The sequence below is a fragment of the Sprattus sprattus genome (genome assembly GCF_963457725.1).
Source record: "Sprattus sprattus genome assembly, chromosome: 16".
In the NCBI taxonomy this organism is placed as follows: Eukaryota; Metazoa; Chordata; class Actinopteri; order Clupeiformes; family Clupeidae; genus Sprattus; species Sprattus sprattus.
Genome location: NC_137914.1, coordinates 12,252,745 through 12,271,001, shown reverse-complemented (window position 1 = coordinate 12,271,001; position 18,257 = coordinate 12,252,745). Strand labels below are relative to the sequence as shown.

General features: G+C 47.0%; 1 protein-coding gene across 1 annotated transcript in view; it reads left to right on the top strand.

The window, feature by feature from the left end:
• magi3a (membrane associated guanylate kinase, WW and PDZ domain containing 3a) overlaps window positions 1–18,257 on the top strand; it is a 44,711-nt gene that overhangs the window by 11,151 nt on the left and 15,303 nt on the right. The window contains exons 2-9 of the mRNA XM_080854386.1: window positions 8,018–8,134; window positions 10,861–10,980; window positions 11,288–11,488; window positions 15,052–15,190; window positions 15,799–15,878; window positions 16,495–16,552; window positions 17,538–17,635; window positions 17,965–18,156. Of these exons, the coding sequence (XP_080710512.1) occupies window positions 8,018–8,134; window positions 10,861–10,980; window positions 11,288–11,488; window positions 15,052–15,190; window positions 15,799–15,878; window positions 16,495–16,552; window positions 17,538–17,635; window positions 17,965–18,156 (1,005 nt within the window). The remainder of the gene's footprint in view (window positions 1–8,017; window positions 8,135–10,860; window positions 10,981–11,287; window positions 11,489–15,051; window positions 15,191–15,798; window positions 15,879–16,494; window positions 16,553–17,537; window positions 17,636–17,964; window positions 18,157–18,257) is intronic.

Sequence of the window (18,257 nt, the reverse complement as noted above, 5' to 3'; positions counted from 1 at the left end):
GTCATGGGAAAGCTGTGCTCCGTCCTTGAGCGTGTAACTCAGAGTAATGGGCCTGACAGAAGGTTCAGCTGCTGCCTCTTCTTCTCTTGCGTTCTCCCCCCTCATCCATCTTTCCATCTCACTCTCTTTCTCTCTCGCCACTCTCCTGTTTTTCTCTCTGCGCGCTCTCCTCCCTTCTCGCCCCCTCTGCTCTCTTATCTCTCACACACTACCCCCCTCCCCCCTCCCCCTGTTTCTCTATCCTATTCCCCTCTCACTCTCTCTCTCTCTCTCTCTCTCTCTCTCTCTTTCTTCCTTCTCTTTGCTTAGATGACATACGTTTTTAAAATGGAAATGAGGATGGAATTAAACCCAGTTCAGACACCCTGTGACATCAAGGGAGCACTAGAGAGATCGAGAGATGGAAGAGAGCAAGGATGAGCGAGAGAGAGCCCAAGAAGGAGAGGCAAGCAGAGAGATAGAGAGATAGAGAGAGAAACAGAGAGAGTGTGATTGAGGGAGGTAAGGGAGGATATAGAAATGGGGGTGGGGGGGGGGGCAGCCTCATGCTGAGGGACATGATTAGATAGAGAATAGTGAGAATGGGCTTTGTGTCGTCTGGGTTTGTTGTGGCTGTAATAAGAGATGTAGATTTATTCAGGTACTCCGTGATGAGAACTCCCGTAGTAAAAGGGGAGGGAGCGTTATGAAAGATGTATGAAGATGAAGCTCATCTGGTCTACACAACTATGCGCACACACACACACACACACACGCACACACACACACACACATTTGACTGGTCTGCACAGCAAGCTCCAGCCCGCTGTTAATTGCCTGACACAAATGACTTTTCCAGAAACTTCCACCAGGAGCACTGGCATTTTAACTTGGAGGTCTAATGCCTAATGAGAACACACACACACACACACAACTTTCACAAAGTCATGTACACTCACATTCAAAGTTCTACACACACACACACACACACACACACACACACACACGCAGTGTCTATGAACATGAACATGCACACACAAGCACACACCCACACACACACACTCACCCACACACACGCACAGGCATGTCCTCTTTAAGGTGGGACTGCGGAGGCAGTTAAAGTCAGTGTAATAGTGTGTTTAAATTGAAGCTCTGTGGTGATTAAGTTGAGGCAGGAGCCTCTAGTCTCATTACTCTTTAATTAATGAGGAACGAGCCAGCAGGTCCCAGTCTAATAGACGGATGGCCCAGTGGGCCTGAGTCCTAATGCATGCTGGGATTGGCCTGCTGCATGTACCATTCCAAGTATGGAAGCTGGCAGGAGACAAACAGAACCTACTGTTGAACCTGGACACCTATCATACGTGGACCGTGTTCACTTAAGACTGTCGGCAGGGTTCCTGTTGGAGATTCCTGCTCACACAGACACATAGACTCACACTCTCTCTATTACTCTTTCTCTTTCTCTCTCTCTCTCTATCTCTCTTTCCCTCACTGATACAGACACACACACACACACACACACACACACACACACACACACACACACACACATGGATTTCCCCTGGATGGAGTACTTGGCCCTGAAGCTGACAAGGGTGCTGCTCTCTGTGTTTCTCTTGTCCTGCTTTCTCTTTCTCCCTTCATCCTTTTTATTCCTCTCTCTCTATCATCTCTCGGGTTTGTTTCCACCATATCTGTGCAGATGTTTGGGATTAGGCAGTGGGAGAGGAAATATGCTGGCCTCTGGAGAAAGGGCACGGCCAACACTCAGGGAGACGTGCGCACACACCACACACACACACACACACACAGAGGCTTGGATGGCTACAGGGGAGGGGCTGATCTCAGACGTAAGAGATGGGGACTCATGAGAAAACAGCTGTGGTGTTGAGAACGTCAAGAGATCTGTCAAGTGTGTGTGTGTGTTAGAGAGAGTGAGGGAGAGTTTATTTGTGTGCGCATGATTTCAAGCTTTCGCGATCTCAATCATAGCTTAAAGGCCTCACATAGGTGTGTGTGTGTGTGTGTGTGTGTGTGTGTGTCTGTGTGCGCATGCGTTGTGCAGCCCCACTATCATTCTACTCTCAATCAGAAAAGCACACACCCAAATGAAACGCACTCATGGCAGGGAGTGAGAGATGGCCAGTGAGAGGGACCACAGGGACCCTCTTTGTACTGAGTGGTGGGTTAATCTGTTGTTGTTTTTTTAATGGAAATATTTCAGTGATGAGACAAGCAGTTGCTGTCAGCCAAAGGCAACACACACACACACACACACACACACACACACACACACACACACACACACACACATGGTCACACCACACATGAAAGCAGCAGAACAAGTATCCGTAGTGGGGGCAGCATAATGTATTTGGCCCAGAGAGCATTGCAGAGAATGTGTGATGAAGTGTGGATGTGTAACGGTCTGTGGGATTGGGTGTGTGTGTGTGTGTGTGTGTGTGTGTGTGTGTGTGTGTGTGTGTGTGTGTGTGTGTGTGTGTGTGTGTGTGTGTGTGTGTCTGCATTTTGATGAGGACGTCAGAGGGCTTCTCTCTCTCTCTCTCTTTCTGTCTTTCTATCTCTCTCTCTCTCTTCATCCCTCCCCAACTCACTGAAATAATCCTGTTTGGAAATATTTCACAGCAAAAGAGGATTACTTGGTGGGAGCAGTTTTCCTCTCTTTCCCTCTGTAGTGGGCACTAGTGATGTCTGTGTGTGTGTGTGTATGCATTTGAGTGTGTGCACTCATGTGCATATGATGGCGCATAAAGCAAGGCCAAGAGGTAACTGAATAAACCTCACACCATAGGCTGGGATTAAAATAAGACCTCAGTAGTACACACAGAGGCAGATTCTCCCATGCTGATACACACGCAGTCAGTCCAAACAGACAGACAGACAGACAGACAGACAGACACCAGGGGCAGAGAGAGAGGGGAGGGGACTATCTGGCAGGCAGGCAGGAAGTCTTTATGTTTAGTGTGGTTTTGGTTTTCTGCGTCATGCTGGGAGATCCACCAGTGTGTGTGTGTGTGTGTGTGTGATCTGTTTGGAACCAGGGGTGACAGTTTGGTGTGCAACATCTGCTCTTTTGTTCTGCAATTTGTGCCTGGATTGTGTGTTTGTGTGGGTTTTGGTTTCAGATTTACTGGGGTTTCCCTCAATGACTAGTTCTCTTTCAGACAGGGAAATGTTGGGGTAGCATCATTCAGAGCTGTGTGTGTGTGTGTGTGTGTGTGTGTGTGTGTTTGAGGAAGAGTGTATGCCCCAGGGGATACCTCCCTGTAGCACTATTCATAGTATGGGAGCATTCAGATCAGGGTTGGAGAGCCCAATGCATAGGCACACACTAGGAACAGATCAGGGTTGGAGAGCCAATGCATAGGCTCACACTAGGAACAGATCAGGGTTGGAGAGCCAATGCATAGGCTCACACTAGGAACAGATCATATTCATTCACCATGCTGTCTGTCACTTTGGATCAGAGCATAAAATACAGCACGGAAAGCCCACTGAAATGTAAATGACTATTTCACACAGCATTGACTGGATTCAGCTGTGGCGGTAGTACCCAGAGGCATGTGGCTCCCTTCAAGTGGAAGTGTGTATTGTACTGTATGTATGTATGTATGTATGTATGTATGTATGTATGTATGTATGTGTGTGTGCGTGTGCGTGTGTGTGTGTGTATGTGTGTGGGATTCACGTGTGTGTGTGTGTATGTGTGTGGGATTCACGTGTGTGCGCTATGTGGACTTTCTCACTCCGGCAGGGCTGAAAACGAGCCAATCAGCACGAGTCGTTTGTTTCCATGTGACGTGACTGCGGTAAATGGCGCGGCGTGTCTGCGTTGCGGACTCCGCCGTAGGCTCATGCCCCCTCCAATGTCCTGAGGCGGGAGAGTCAGACGTGGATGGAATGGGAATGAGAGATGTGATTATCTCCAATTCCAGAAGTGTCAGCTCGAGAGCTGGCGGAAAAGGGAAGAGGAGGGGGGGAAAAAAGCAAGAAAGTGAAGAAGAAAGACGTGGGTGGAAGGACTTAAAAAGGAATGCGTTATGGGATTGCAAGGGTCATAGTTTCGCTGTAATGAAAAAGAAAGTACCAGCATCATGGTGAGACCAGCTTTTTTGATCCCCCTCTTGTGATGTAGGGTGTGTGTGTGTGTGTGTGTGTGTGTGTGTGTGTGTCTCAGAAGACAGTGTCAGTTGTAAGAAGTCTCAATTTGCCAACCTCTATACAGGGCACTGTGGACAGTGTTTTCTAAGTGCAAGTCAATCCTTTCAAATAATAGGAAGTGGACCTTGAGTGCTTGAATCAACAGTTTAGGTTTTCTGTCATCTTAGATAGCCTCAAAGACCATTCTGTCATTTCAGGGTAGATATGTGGATTGATTCCATTTGGCAACATTGACTAGTACGCATATTTAGCCAGGGATATGGGTGTATGTATTTGTGTGTGTGTGTGTACATTTGAGTGGGTCTAAAGGGGTCACTGACAAGAATTTAAAAATGAGCCTAAGGCATGTCAAGTGTAAGTGTGTGTGTGTGTGTGTGGGGGGGGGGGGGGGGGTTTGCATGGGAGAAGGACTTTGTAGCGCTCATCCTCTCATCTAGCTAGTCACTATTAGTGGGGACAGGGTAGTGAGTTACTTTGTACAACCAAAGCCACGGGTCTCTTTCAGGTCCTCTTCCAGCTCCCCACTGAGGCCTGTCCTACATTCCTCACATTTAGCGCACCCTTTGTCAAACACACCCGAGCACACACACACACACACACACACACACACACACACACACACACACACACACACACACACACTCATACTCACAACAGGGCCCTTTTCCAAACCTCACATAGTTCTGCAGTGTTGTTGTTGGCTTGAACATGCTCGCTGAAACACACTCACACACTTTGCTTTAGTAGGTTAATCACAACACCACCACAGAAGCTTGAACAATGGAGAAGGGTAGGCTGAACTGCTAACAACAGCTCATTGTAATGTGTGCTTGTAGCCTACATATACCATAGACAGTGCAGGAAAATGCATTGCATTTACATTTATTTACTCATATGAGGACGTGTCCACTCCCAAAGCCCTTTTAGGTGCTGCATAGGCATGTGTTTCTGCTGTTGTTTCTATTCCTAGTGCCCTGCCTCTATGGTGCCTTGCTCCGTGAGTCACAGAAGCACCAAACATTCCAGTGCATATGAACTTGCTATTTTTGTTTGGAATCCAGTTCAATGAGTGTCCAGGGATGGTGAAAGCTCATTTTCAAGGTGTAAAGTATTTGGCAGATGCAAGAATCTGGTGTGATGCTTCACATCTGAAAAGGAGTAGGCAGGCAGATGGAGTTTGCTCGCTGATGGTAACAGAGAGAATGGTCCGTAATTAATTGATAGGTGATTCACAAGAGACAAACGCTGAGTGAACTGATTTGTGAAGACCTGCTTTACTTCTTCTCCAGTCAGAGTTGGGTGTAATGGCTACACATTGCTCAACCGTGCACCAGCTATCAGTGAGCCTCAGCACCCTTACCCTGGTGTAAGCTTCAGTGCACACTGCGTCAGAGTAAGCGTCAGTATGCGATAGCCGGGTGTAAGCTTCAGTACATGCTAACTAGTAGTCCGCTTCAGTGCACAAAAGTGAGGACTCGGCTTCGGTATGCACTAGCCAGGAGTAAGTGCATGTGCACTCAAGGCAGGCATGAGCTCCAGTCCACCCAGTGCTCCAGCCTTGGGCCAGAGGATGTACTGTGGGTGGGTATGCAAGGTCGGAGTGAATAGGTGGATATTCTCTGCGGTGGGAGTGGAAAGTGTGTAAATCCATCAACATAAAGGATGTTGTCAGTTGGATGATCCGATATTAAGCACATTTGTAGGCAGTTTATTTCCCCTAATTATGACAATTTAATTTCTGGGGATAATTAAATGTCAGTTATTTCATTTTGTGAGATGACAATCGGATGTGATTTGGGTAACCCTACCCTATTGATCTCTACACGAACAGTGATCAACATCTTCACCATCCAAGTCTGGTCTCCACCACCATAGTTGGTGTATGCCAAAGGACATTTTATCTGGAGAAGATCTTGAAGGTTAAAGGTGACAAAGCCATTTCTTTCCATTTCATCAATTCACTGTCAGGCAGACGGACAGTGTTACAATGGAGAAAAATTCAATGCTATTGTCATTCTGCCCAGGAGATGCCCTTGAGCAAGAGTCACACCAATAGCAGAATCACAGTTGCACTGTGTAATGTCAATGCCCATCAGTCCATTATTGAGAGAAAATTGGACCACGGCTGTATGGGAGGATAGCAAAAAGGAAGACACTTCTCTCCAAGAAGAACTTACCTATCAATTACCTTTGCAGAGAGATGACTACACGTGACACGAGTCAGTCCACAAAGAATTGTCAAAGCAGAAGAAATGATATGTTAGGACCTTAATCCATCCTTTCATGCAAATGTATAGGCAGGACCTGAAGCAGGGGGGTCATGCAATAACTCTTTCTAATATAATCGAGTGGATGTCTTTCTGTATTGAGGAATATGTCCAAATTCCTACAAGCTGATTTGCAGGACTGATCAACAGCTATCAGAGAAATCACTGTCGTAAAAGGGGTTCACACCAGTTACTGGAGGGAGGGTTTGCATGCTTTTTCACCCTTCCTTCTTGGATTATTGGCTCAATAAATGAATGAATAAGCAGACCCATTTTGTAAGTAAACGCTCCATCTGCTTCTTGTTATCAATTTGTATGACTTCACTTAGGATTTTGTCATTTGTTTGGTCAGAGTCCTGTAGATTCTCAGAAACCTCTAACAAACTTTCCAGCCGCACTGTTTATCTTGAAATATTTATCAAAACGTAGCTCAAATATATCAAGAAGGACTACCATGAAGCTGGGGGGGCGACGACACATGAGAGCTCTTCTCTGTTTCTCCCTTCTTTGTTGGAGTGTTTGTGTGCCACTCTTTTGCATGTCATTTTGGTTGTAGTCTGATCTCTCCGATGATGCAGCCTCCACTTAAATACATGGCTGACTGAATGAATCCAGAAGGGATCTGTGTTTGCTCAAATGTTTCTGAGCACACCAGATGGGTTTTGTGTTTTTAGAGGAATGTGGTGGGTTTGTGTGTGTGTGTGTGTGTGTGTGTCTGTCTGTGTGTGCGCGCTTGGGTTAGAGTAGGATGAGGGGTGTGTGTGTGTGTGTGTGTGTGTGTGTGTGTGTGTGTGTGTGTGTGTGTGTGTGTGCGTGTGTGTGTAAGAATGCAGTGGGCTTAGTGTGTGTGTATCTAATAAGAATGCAGTTGTCTGAGAGGTCGTGCATGTGAGCACTGCAATGACGAGTGTGTGTGTGTGTGTTTGTGTGTGTGTGTGTGTGTGTGTGTATGTATGTATGAAATTCTCCAATTTCAGTATTAATGAGCCCCAGGTGCATCACTTGAAGGCCTTGCAGATCTCCGTCCACTTTTCCTCTTCCTCTCTGTCTTTCTCACACACACACACACACTCACACACACGCCTTTTATTTTGCCCTCACCTTTCTTTGCCCCTCTCTCTCTCATCCAGTCTTTGCCCCTCTGTCTGTTCTTCGTTCATAGTCATCACTCTCTTTTCTTCTTCTCTCTGTTCCCTGTTCTCTGAGTGGCGGGGTCAGTCTAGGCTCTCCTGTCTCACGTGTCTCAGAGGAGAGGTGCTGAGTTGCCCTTCCCAGAATGCAATGTGCTGCCTCCTGTTCCTGCTGCAGCCAATCGGGAATGCAGTGGCAGAGCAGCCTGTGTGTGTGTGTGTGTGTGTGTGTGCCTGTGTGTGTGTGTGTGTTTGTGTGTGTGTGTGCGCGCATATGTGCAGTGTGTGTGTCTCAGCAAGTGTAGAGGTTGTTTGCACCATGTGTTCGCGTATCTGCTAGAGTCTGCTATAGTCAGGGGTAGGCTGTATGTCTGTTTATTTTGTCTGCATTTCTCACTTCTAGTTGAAGTTGCTAACTGTTTGTGTTTGTCTGTCTGTGTGTGTTTCTCCAAACAGGAAAAGTTCTGAACACTGACCTGCGACACTACTTGAGTCTGCAGTTCCAGAAAGGCTCTTTGGACCACAAGCTGCAGCAAGTCATCAGAGACAATCTGTACCTGCGCACAATACCATGTGAGCATATACACACACACACACACTTGTAATACCATGTGAGCATATACACACACACACTTGTAATACCATGTGAGCATATACACACACACTCGTGCGGGAATATAAATCTGGCTCTTCTACCCCTCTTTCTCATTTTCTTTCTATCTTAAACACCTTTTGAGAAACACTTCTCTTTTTTCTCTGAGTTACATTTACAGACACACAAACACACAAACACAACTTCAACCACCAGCTCACACCTACACAACCTACACATGCATAAACTCCACACCTCCTGTAACACCTGTGTATTCTGTTCAAGCCTGCCCACACACACACACACACACACACACACACACACTCTAAGACTCACAAACCCCTGCGAACAACTTCCCGCCTCCTTCCTGACGCATGTCCCCGAAAGCTCCTGCTCATCTGTCTCCGGACCCCCGCCCAACCCCAGCAGCGGTGCTCTTTCTCTGGGTTGCGGGTCCCTCCTCCTCCTGGTACCGAGCCCCAGCAGCCCCAATGTTCTCCCGCTGTATGTGCCTGCCCCTCGCGGGATTGCAGCTTTTAATCTCGGTCTACTTGAAGTGAGACACTAATCCAGCCCGGCTCCTTCAGATCACACAGGCTCCCCAGATGACAGGAGCCGGAGCCGGAGTTATTTCGGGCCTGCTGGGAATAATGACCTTTCTGGCTGAAATCATTTGCACTGAAGGAGGACCTCCTATTGAGGCGTCTCCTGCGAGTTAGCGTCTTCCAGCTCATCATGTTGATTAGAGTAACCTTTTTTTCCCTCTTCCCTCCAGCAGATTTCATAAGTATACACACACACACACACACACACACACACACACACACACACACACATTTACATACACATACCAGAGACATTATGCATCCACACAAGGCATTCACTTCTACATTGGTATACCAACGAAACCGACACACTTGCACACACACATATGAAAGAGATATGATGCACCTACACGACAGATCATCTACACACAGCCTCTCATGCTCACTCACACATTTGTATGCACACAGATGCACAGTATAACTTGGTACAGATTACACACACACACACACACACACGGCCTCTTCCTGACAGATGCTGCATCAAAATCCCAGCCATCACTGCAGTCGTGACCCAGCGCTTTTCATGTTCCCTCAGCTTGACATATCCTCTCAACTCCAGTAGGGTGTGCTACAACATGCAGAGACTGGAGCCCAGCTGCAAAACCGTCCCACAGATCTCTCACTCACACACACACACACACACACACACACACACAAAGAACGCTCACTTCTGTCTGTAGTGACACCCACACACACTCATATCACTCTTCATATGAGAAGAATCCCATTCAGTCTCATGGGTTGATAAGGCTCTGCAGATGTCCTATGAGCTTTTGATTTTGCCCTTCCTGGTAGAGTCTGTCCGTTGAAGTGCGAGATGAGAGCTGCTATATCTTCTCTCTTTCTGTTTGTCTCTCTCTCTCTCTCTCTCCCTCTCTCTATCTTTATGCATACCACACAAACTCACGCACACAGACACATTCACACCAGTATTGCATATGAGATGAGAAGATAAGAAGATGGGTGTTGCTTATTTCCTATCTAGAGTGGGGAATCTTGTTGATTACTTCTGATGTCATATAGTAATTACTGAGGAGATAAGGGACGGTCAAAGTACAGAGACCGCAACAGCAGAGATTGTAGAGGCAGGCCAGTTAAGGTCAAAAGCCTACTAACAACAGGTGTGAGTATAGCTACTCGCTATGACCACACACACACACACACACACACACACACACACACACACAGACACAGACCAGGCCTCTGTGCTGTGAAGGACTCAGAGTAATCTGGGATTATAGGTAATCGGTGATTGTTCACCCCATAATGGAGGGTCGTGCCTCACTGACATAGAGCAGAGGTCAGACTGTCTGTAGAGAGACCAGTTGCTGTAGCAGTATATATATATATATAAATATGTCATTCAGACACAAAAAAAGCCTTGCTTGTACATTTGAAGGGCTGTCGTCTGTGCGTGTGTGTGTGTTTGTACATTACACATTACTATTAAAAGATTTTAATGATGGTTTTTACATTTAACTAAAATGAGTCCCCGCTATAATCCGTAGTTTCCACGTTGAGACAGAAAGAGCTCTCTGTTTACCCATAAACTGTTCAGCTACTGCTGTTAGACTGCAGTCACTTATTCATGCATGACCAGGCTGGCAATGCGTGTGACAAAATTTGGCCTCTTTCTATTTTTAAAATGTGTGTGTGTGTTTGTGCTTCTATGTGTGTATGTGTATTTAGAGTAATGATAGCCTTATTTGGATTGCTCTTGTTAAGCAAAATCAAGCTGTGCTTTATGATCAGGGAGAGAAATGAAATGAAATAGAGCCACAAGCCAGAGGAAACGGTAAGAACGTCCACGGGACAAAGAGCTCAAACGCAGGATGAAACAGAGCAGATAAAAGCACGTTAAAAAGCACGACGAAGCGTAAACAGTGTACCGGTAGTGTAGGATCTAAAATTAAATTAAAAAGAATAAAAGAGGGTAAAACAAGATAAAATATTAAAATAAATAAACTAAAATTAGCATCAGAACAAACAAATACTTAACAATATTATTTATGTCTTTATTGTGTGTGTGTGTGTGTGTGTGTGTGTGTGTGTGTGTGTGTGTGTGTGTGTGTGTGTGTGTGTGTGTGTGCGTGCGCGCGCAGGTACCACCAGGCAGCCAAGAGAGGGGGAGGTGGCTGGGGTGGACTATAACTTCATCAATGTGGAGGAGTTCCGCATCCTAGAGGAGAGTGGGCAGCTCCTGGAGAGTGGCACATATGATGGTGAGCATTGCACACACACACGCACACACACACACACACTCACGCACACACGCGCACACACACACACACACACACACACACGCACACACATCCTAGAGGAGCGTAGGCAGCTCCTGGTGAGTGGCACATATGGTGAGCATTACACTGAGTGGATGTGTGTGTTTAAAAGACATATCTACATGCATGTGTATTATGTGTTTTTCTGATGCGCAATTATTTTTAACCCTTTGTCTGTCTGTCTGTGTCTGCCTGCCTGCCTGCCTGTCTGTCCCTCTCAATCTATTTAACTCACTCTCTCTGTCTGCAGGAAACTACTATGGCACTCCTAAGCCGGCGCTGGAGACCGGCGGGGAGCAGGAGGCTGAGTACGGGGGCCTGTTTGAGGAGGACTTTGGGGAGGGGCAGCGCAGGAGGACCGCCTCCGTCAGCAGGATAGAGCGCAGCAGCTCTGCCCCCGAGGAGGACGACGACGACGAGCTGCAGCCGGCCGTGCCCAATGGTCTCACAGGTCAGCCATCAGACACTTACGCACTCACTCTCACTCTCACTGTCTCACACACACACTCACCAACCTACACACACACTCACCAACACACACACACACAAGCACACCAACATACACACACATACACACTCAACAACATACACACACACACACTCACCAACACCCCCACACACACACACACACACACACTCACCAACATACACACACACACACACACATTCACCAACATACACACACACTCACCTATATTCATACACACTCACCAATATTCACTCACGCACACTCTCACCAACATACACTCTCACTCTCACTCTCACACACACACTCACCAACACACACACACACACACACACACACACACACACACTCACCAACATACACACACACACACACACACACACACACACAACCACACACACTCACCAACATACACACACACACACACACGCACAGATACAATCACACACACACACACACACACACACACACACACATGCATACATACATACACACACACACAGATACAATCACACACACACACACACACACACATGCATACATACACACACACACACACACACACTCACCAATGTACACAAGCAGAGAACAACTAGAAGGCCATGTGTGAAACCTCTTGAGGGGGAGTCTCAGACATTTATCTGGCATATTTGAAATATTTGCAAACATGTATCAGCTGTGACCGAGACATCGACACCATAGTAGAAATATTTATCCCATGGATCTGAGTCATGTAGTAGATTCTCATCAAAGGCTGTGTGAGGCTGTGTGAGACACACACTTTCTGTTTGCCTTTTAGTTTCCTCCACATTTGTTTACGCGAACTGCTTTGTCTTGCAAAGGCTTGGAAGTATACCCTGAGATTAACATTTACCTGTATTTATTCAGGAGATGCTTTTACCCAAAGGGACTTCAAGGAGAGAGAGTAGTAGAGGGTATCAATTGTGATTTGCCACGGTGCACCCTGGCAATGAAATCTCTGGCTCCATGAGCTTGAGATGTGTGCACTTCAGTGGGAAACCCAACCTCTAGTGGGATGCTGGAGCGCTGTGGGTATTGTGCAGTGGGTGAGAAGATGATGGCTGGCCAGGGAGAGGCTTGTGTGTGTGTGTGTGTGTGTGTGTGTGTGTGTGTGTGTGTGTGTGTTTGTGTGTGGGGGGGGGGGGGGTTCTGTATGTGTGTTTAACAGCCACGTGCTCCAAGGTCTCACTCTGGTGACTCAGTTCCTGTAGCCTTGAGCTATTGTTACATCTCTCACTCTATGCCCCCTCTCTCCTTCTCCTCTTTCTTTCTTTCTCTCTCTCTCTCTCTTTCTTTCTCTTTCTCTCTCCAACCCCCTCACTCTCTCTCCTACCCTCTCTGATAGCACTCTCATCCCTCTCTCTCTCCTTCCTCTTTTCTCTCCTACTCTTGTGTCTGTGGGAGACTCAGTGTGAGGCTGTGTGACTGGCTCTTCCTTTTTGGGATCGATGTTAGGCCCCTATCAGGTCTTTGTTCAGCATCTCCAAACCAACTCAGGAGTACACTTAGCACCACTGCGGTTTCACTTTGCCGTGAACTGTCATTACGTTGCCATGTAAATCAGTTTCAGTCCTTGTGACTTAAGCTTCAGTTGTATGTATTATTGCAGATGTGGTTCTTTTAGAGCAATGTAGTTGTAGTAAACACTTTCTAAAGATGTGGTTGGCACTGGCTTTAGTTCTAGTGGCTATTTTGAACAGTTGCGGTGATAATTGGGTGCAGGGTAGTTAGGGTAATTGCAGTGAACTACCTTAAGGGATACTGAGTACCATAATCACATTTGCTCATAATTGTAGAGAGTGGTGTGGTTGTAGACAGCCTGAGCACTGCCTGTCAGAGATCCTGGGTACTCTTGGTATCGAAATATTTTTTGTCTGTGGACATCTTGACGTGTTTGCATTTAGCTGCATTGATCCGAAGGCCATTGGAAGAGCGCACTGTGATTGCAGTAAGACTGCACGTCAATCCGAAACTGGCAGGTTGTATGCTCCATATACATGGAATGTTGCAAGGTAGATTAAAATTGGATCTGTATCTAGTTATGATCCTAGTAGTTATATTTCTTCTGAGTAAGGCAAGTGCAAATAGATGGTGACCTGACTACTTGATGTGGTTGAATGTTTTTTTTTTTGTTGTCATCTATAAACAGGGCCATAGTGTACAATGTCTGTAGCCATAGGAAACACTCGAGTCTGTGTAGGTGCCAAGTGCTGTGATTAATGGTGCCATGTACCTGTGGTGAATGTGTGGCCAGTGATGGTGGCGTGGTGAGATGCGGTTGTTGTGTGTCTGTGCTAAATGATGTCAGCTCCTGCAGCCTGATAACCAGCCCAGGCGTAACTGTGACAAAGCCCCCGGGCGGGTCTCTCCTCCCTGCCAGGAAAAGTAAACAGAGCTCTGGGATCACGACCGAGCAAGGACACACACACATACATACACACACACACACACACACACACACACACACACACACACACACACACACACACACAGACTCACCCTTGATAATGACATACAAACAGAAACACAAACAGGACAGACTAGCAGTGATGCCAGCTTTTTTCATGAACTCTGAGTGTTTAGGAGCTGTAACTATGGAGGCTGACATTACACTCACCCCAATAAGCACACACAAGTGTATACAGAAACACAGTCACTCACATACACACTCACAAATTGACATATATGTTTGTGGGTGTGTGTGTGTGTGTGGTCTGTGCTGTGTGTGTGTACTCACTAAGCTGATGTTTGTTCATGATGAGTTTGTGCTCATTTGCATTTATGTTGCCTATTTCTGTTGAATTCATCACAAATGCCTGTGTGATCATGGCTCCCAAACATAGCTGATTCATATGAACACACACACACTCTGTGTGTCTTTGTGTGTGTGTGTGTGTGTGTGTGTGTGTGTGTGTGTGTGTGTGTGTGTGTGTGTGTGTGTGTGTGTGAATGAATGTGGTGAATGTACTGAATTTAAGAACACGTACCATTTTTAAAACAGATTCACATAGAGACTCTTAAACATAAACACACAGACACACACACACACAGACAGACACTCTGATGATAATCGTGTTAGGGCTGTGAGTGCTGGTCAGCTCTGCTTTACCCCCCAGGCCTTCCTCTCTCATCAGACCCCATGCAAATCCTTTTGCTCCTGCAGCACTTCCCCGTCTCTATTTCTGTCTTTCTCTCTGTCTCTCTGTCTCTCTCTCTATCTCTCTCTCTCTCTATCTCTATCTCTATCTCTCTCTCTCTCTCTCTCCCTCTCGCTGACTCTCCTGCCCTCTCTCTCCACCCCTCATCCCTCCTCTATCTTTATCTCTCTCTCGTTCTCCTGTCCCTCGCTCACTCAAGCCACAGCGGTAGAGACATGCAGAGGTCGCCGAGCCCGCACACCACCACTGCTGCCGCTGCCATCGCCGCTCGCTCACCTTCTCTGTGCTTCTCTCTCCACCTCTCTCCCTCTCCCTCGTTCGCCACCTCTCCGTCGCCGACACCGTCGCCCCTCGTGTGTCTGTGTGTAGTGCCGGATGATGGCGGGCGGCGGCCGGTGCCCAGCTACACACACCCCCGGAACGCGCTGGAGGTGGAGCCCAGCCTGGAACCGCTGCCCGGCAACTGGGAGATGGCCTACACAGAGACGGGCATGGTCTACTTCATAGAGTGAGTACGAACAAAACACACACTTGCGTACGTACATACACACACACACACACACAAACGCTCAGAGAGCATGCAGTCATGCTCCTGTGAAGGCTCACACACAAACACCCACACACACATACACACACTGGTGCCGACTTGCACTTTCATCTGCTCACTATCACAAATGCACAATCTCTCTGAGTCACCCTTCTGCATGCATCTGCACATCCTTGTGCATTCTCAAACATAGATTGACACTCACACAGCTTTCACTCCCATCCCTTACACAAACACACACACACACACACACACACACACACACCCGCACACACGCAGACGAACACAGACTCACACACACAGACCTGTGCTGTTTCCTGCTTTTTATCCTGCGGTGGGAAAGAGGTTTGCATATTTTTTGCATATATGTGGGCATGCAGTGGCTTGCTTGTGGTGATTATGAACATGTCTGTCTGTCTGTCTGTCTGTCTATCTGTCTATGTTTGGTTGGTGCATTTGATTCCTGTAAAGTAGGTTTTGCTGCTATTTTGATATGTTTTCTACAAATGCTTGTGTGTTGTTTATACCTTGCTGTGGGTGTTAATATGTCTTTTGTGTGTGCTATGCAGTCACAACACTAAGACAACGACCTGGCTTGACCCCCGACAGGCTAAGAAAGCCAAACCTCCTGAGAAGTGTGAGGATGGAGGTAGGACATTGTGGCAACACACACACACACACACACACACACACACACACACACACACACACACACACACACACACACACACACACACACACACACACACACACATAAACATTTCTGAATGCCTGAGGTTTGTGAGTGCTATGTGTTTTCACTGAGTTTTAGTAGTATGTTAGTCTGTGGGAGGGAAATATTTGTATTATGTGTAAGACATGTGTTTGTGATTGGCCACTTTTTGTGGAATAGTCCACTTCATGTGAAACACAGACCCTGGTAAGAGACTTCAGTAAGAGCTAGTTCTGAACTGTTTCTGTCAGGGATGTGTTTGTGTGCGTTTGTGTGTGTGTGTGTGTGTGTGTGTGTGTGCGTGTGTGAGTGTGTGCTTGTGTGTGGGGGAGGGACGACAGAGAGTGAGAGAATGTTTGTTGGGTGAGTGTGGTTCACAGAGTTAGCACAGAAACATAGAGGCTCCGGCTCAATTCAACCATGCGGTTAACCTATTTCTATCCCTCTCTCTAATCATTCATTCATCCCCTCTTCCCCCTATCCCCTCTCTCTCTCTGTATTTCTCTCTCTCTCTTTTTGTTTTTCTCTGTCCTCCTCATCGCCACTCCTTCAGAGCTGCCATACGGGTGGGAGCGAATAGAGGATCCGCAGTATGGAGTCTACTATGTGGAGTGAGTCTTCCCCTCCACTCATGTGGCCTCCTGTAGAGTAATTGTTTCTGGAGTGTGTGTTGTATGTTGTGTGAAGCGTGGTGTGTAGTGTTGTCTATGGATTTCTAGTGTGTTTGTGTCTCTCAGTAGGAAGCAAGAGGAAGTTCAGCACAATTGATTTCAGTGCCACTATTGTGTTAAGAGCCTTTCCTTACACACACACACACACACACACACACACACACACACACACACACACACACACACACACACACACACACACACACACACACACACACACACAGGCCTTCCCCCTCCTGTGATTGTCTCTTTGTTTAGAAGAGTACACCAAAACACCACAATTCTCTCTCACTCCATAACATTACAAGGAGAGGCACAAACCAGACAAGCACAGAACAGACACACACACACAAACACGAAACGTGTTTGCAGCACATACATAAACGCACGTCCAAACACACACAAGGGCACATATATCTATTGTGTGTGTGTGTGTGTGTGTGTGTGTGTGTGTGTGTGTGTGTGTGTGTGTGTGTGTGTGTGTGTGTGTGTAGGGCTGAGGTGTTGGGCACTAAGTGGTGAGTCATGGCAGACAGAGGTGGTTGCTGAGCGGAGCAGCAAATGTTCTTCCTGCTGCTCTGCTAGCTGTATTCAAAGCGGGAGTTTGCATGAACATGGAGATTAATGTCAAAAGCATGTAGACACGCACGGCAGGCACACACACAAGTACACACACACACACACACACACACACACACACACAAGAACACACATGTGCACACACACTCAAACGGTAAGAATGTAGTGGCTCGCTCATCTTCTCTCTTACCTCTCACAGTGATCACACCACAAAGTAGGTAGTAATTACAAACGAGAATGAATGTGTGTGTGCATGTCTATGGGTATGTGTGTGTCTGCGGTGTGTTTTTGTTTTATCTACCTGTGTGTACTGAGGGTGTATGTCATGTCATGTCATGTCCTGTAGTCACATCAATCAGAGGACCCAGTTTGAGAACCCTGTGGTGGAGGCCAAGAAGAGGCTCGCTCAGGAGGCCACTGCCAGCCCGCCCGCCCAGAACACAGGTAAAGCCCTCCTCCCTGTCTCTAGTGCTCTTTTATCTCTCTCTCTCTCTCTCTTTCTCTATCTCTGTCTGTCTCTCTCTCTCTCGCTCTCTCTTTCATCGCTATTCCTTCTGCCTCCTCTTCTTCATCCTCTTCTTATTCCCTTTATTCTCACTCACCCACTAACTGTCTCACTCCATCTCTCTCTCTCACTCTCTATCTATAGTGTCTATAGATGCCTTATTTTGCTATGGGTTAAAATGGTGTGTAAATGGAAACTCTCCCCCTTTCTCTCTCTCTCTCTCTGTCTCTCTCTCTCTTTCTCTCTGTCTCCCTCTATCTCCCCCCAGGTGATTGTGTATGTGGGGGTGGGTTCACGCGGGACCCCGGGGCCCTGCGGGGGACTCTGCTGCAGGCGGCCCTGAGGAAGAGCCCGGGGGGCTTCGGCTTCACCATCATCGGAGGGGACCGGCCAGATGAGTTCCTCCAGGTCAAGAACGTCCTGAACGATGGCCCGGCCCAGTACAGTGATATAGCACCTGGTGAGCGCACACATGCACACACAGATAATAGTTCATTACCACTCAAATATGACTTAAAACCACCTTGATAAGTTGCGCAAAGTGTAACCTGTAATTGCAAT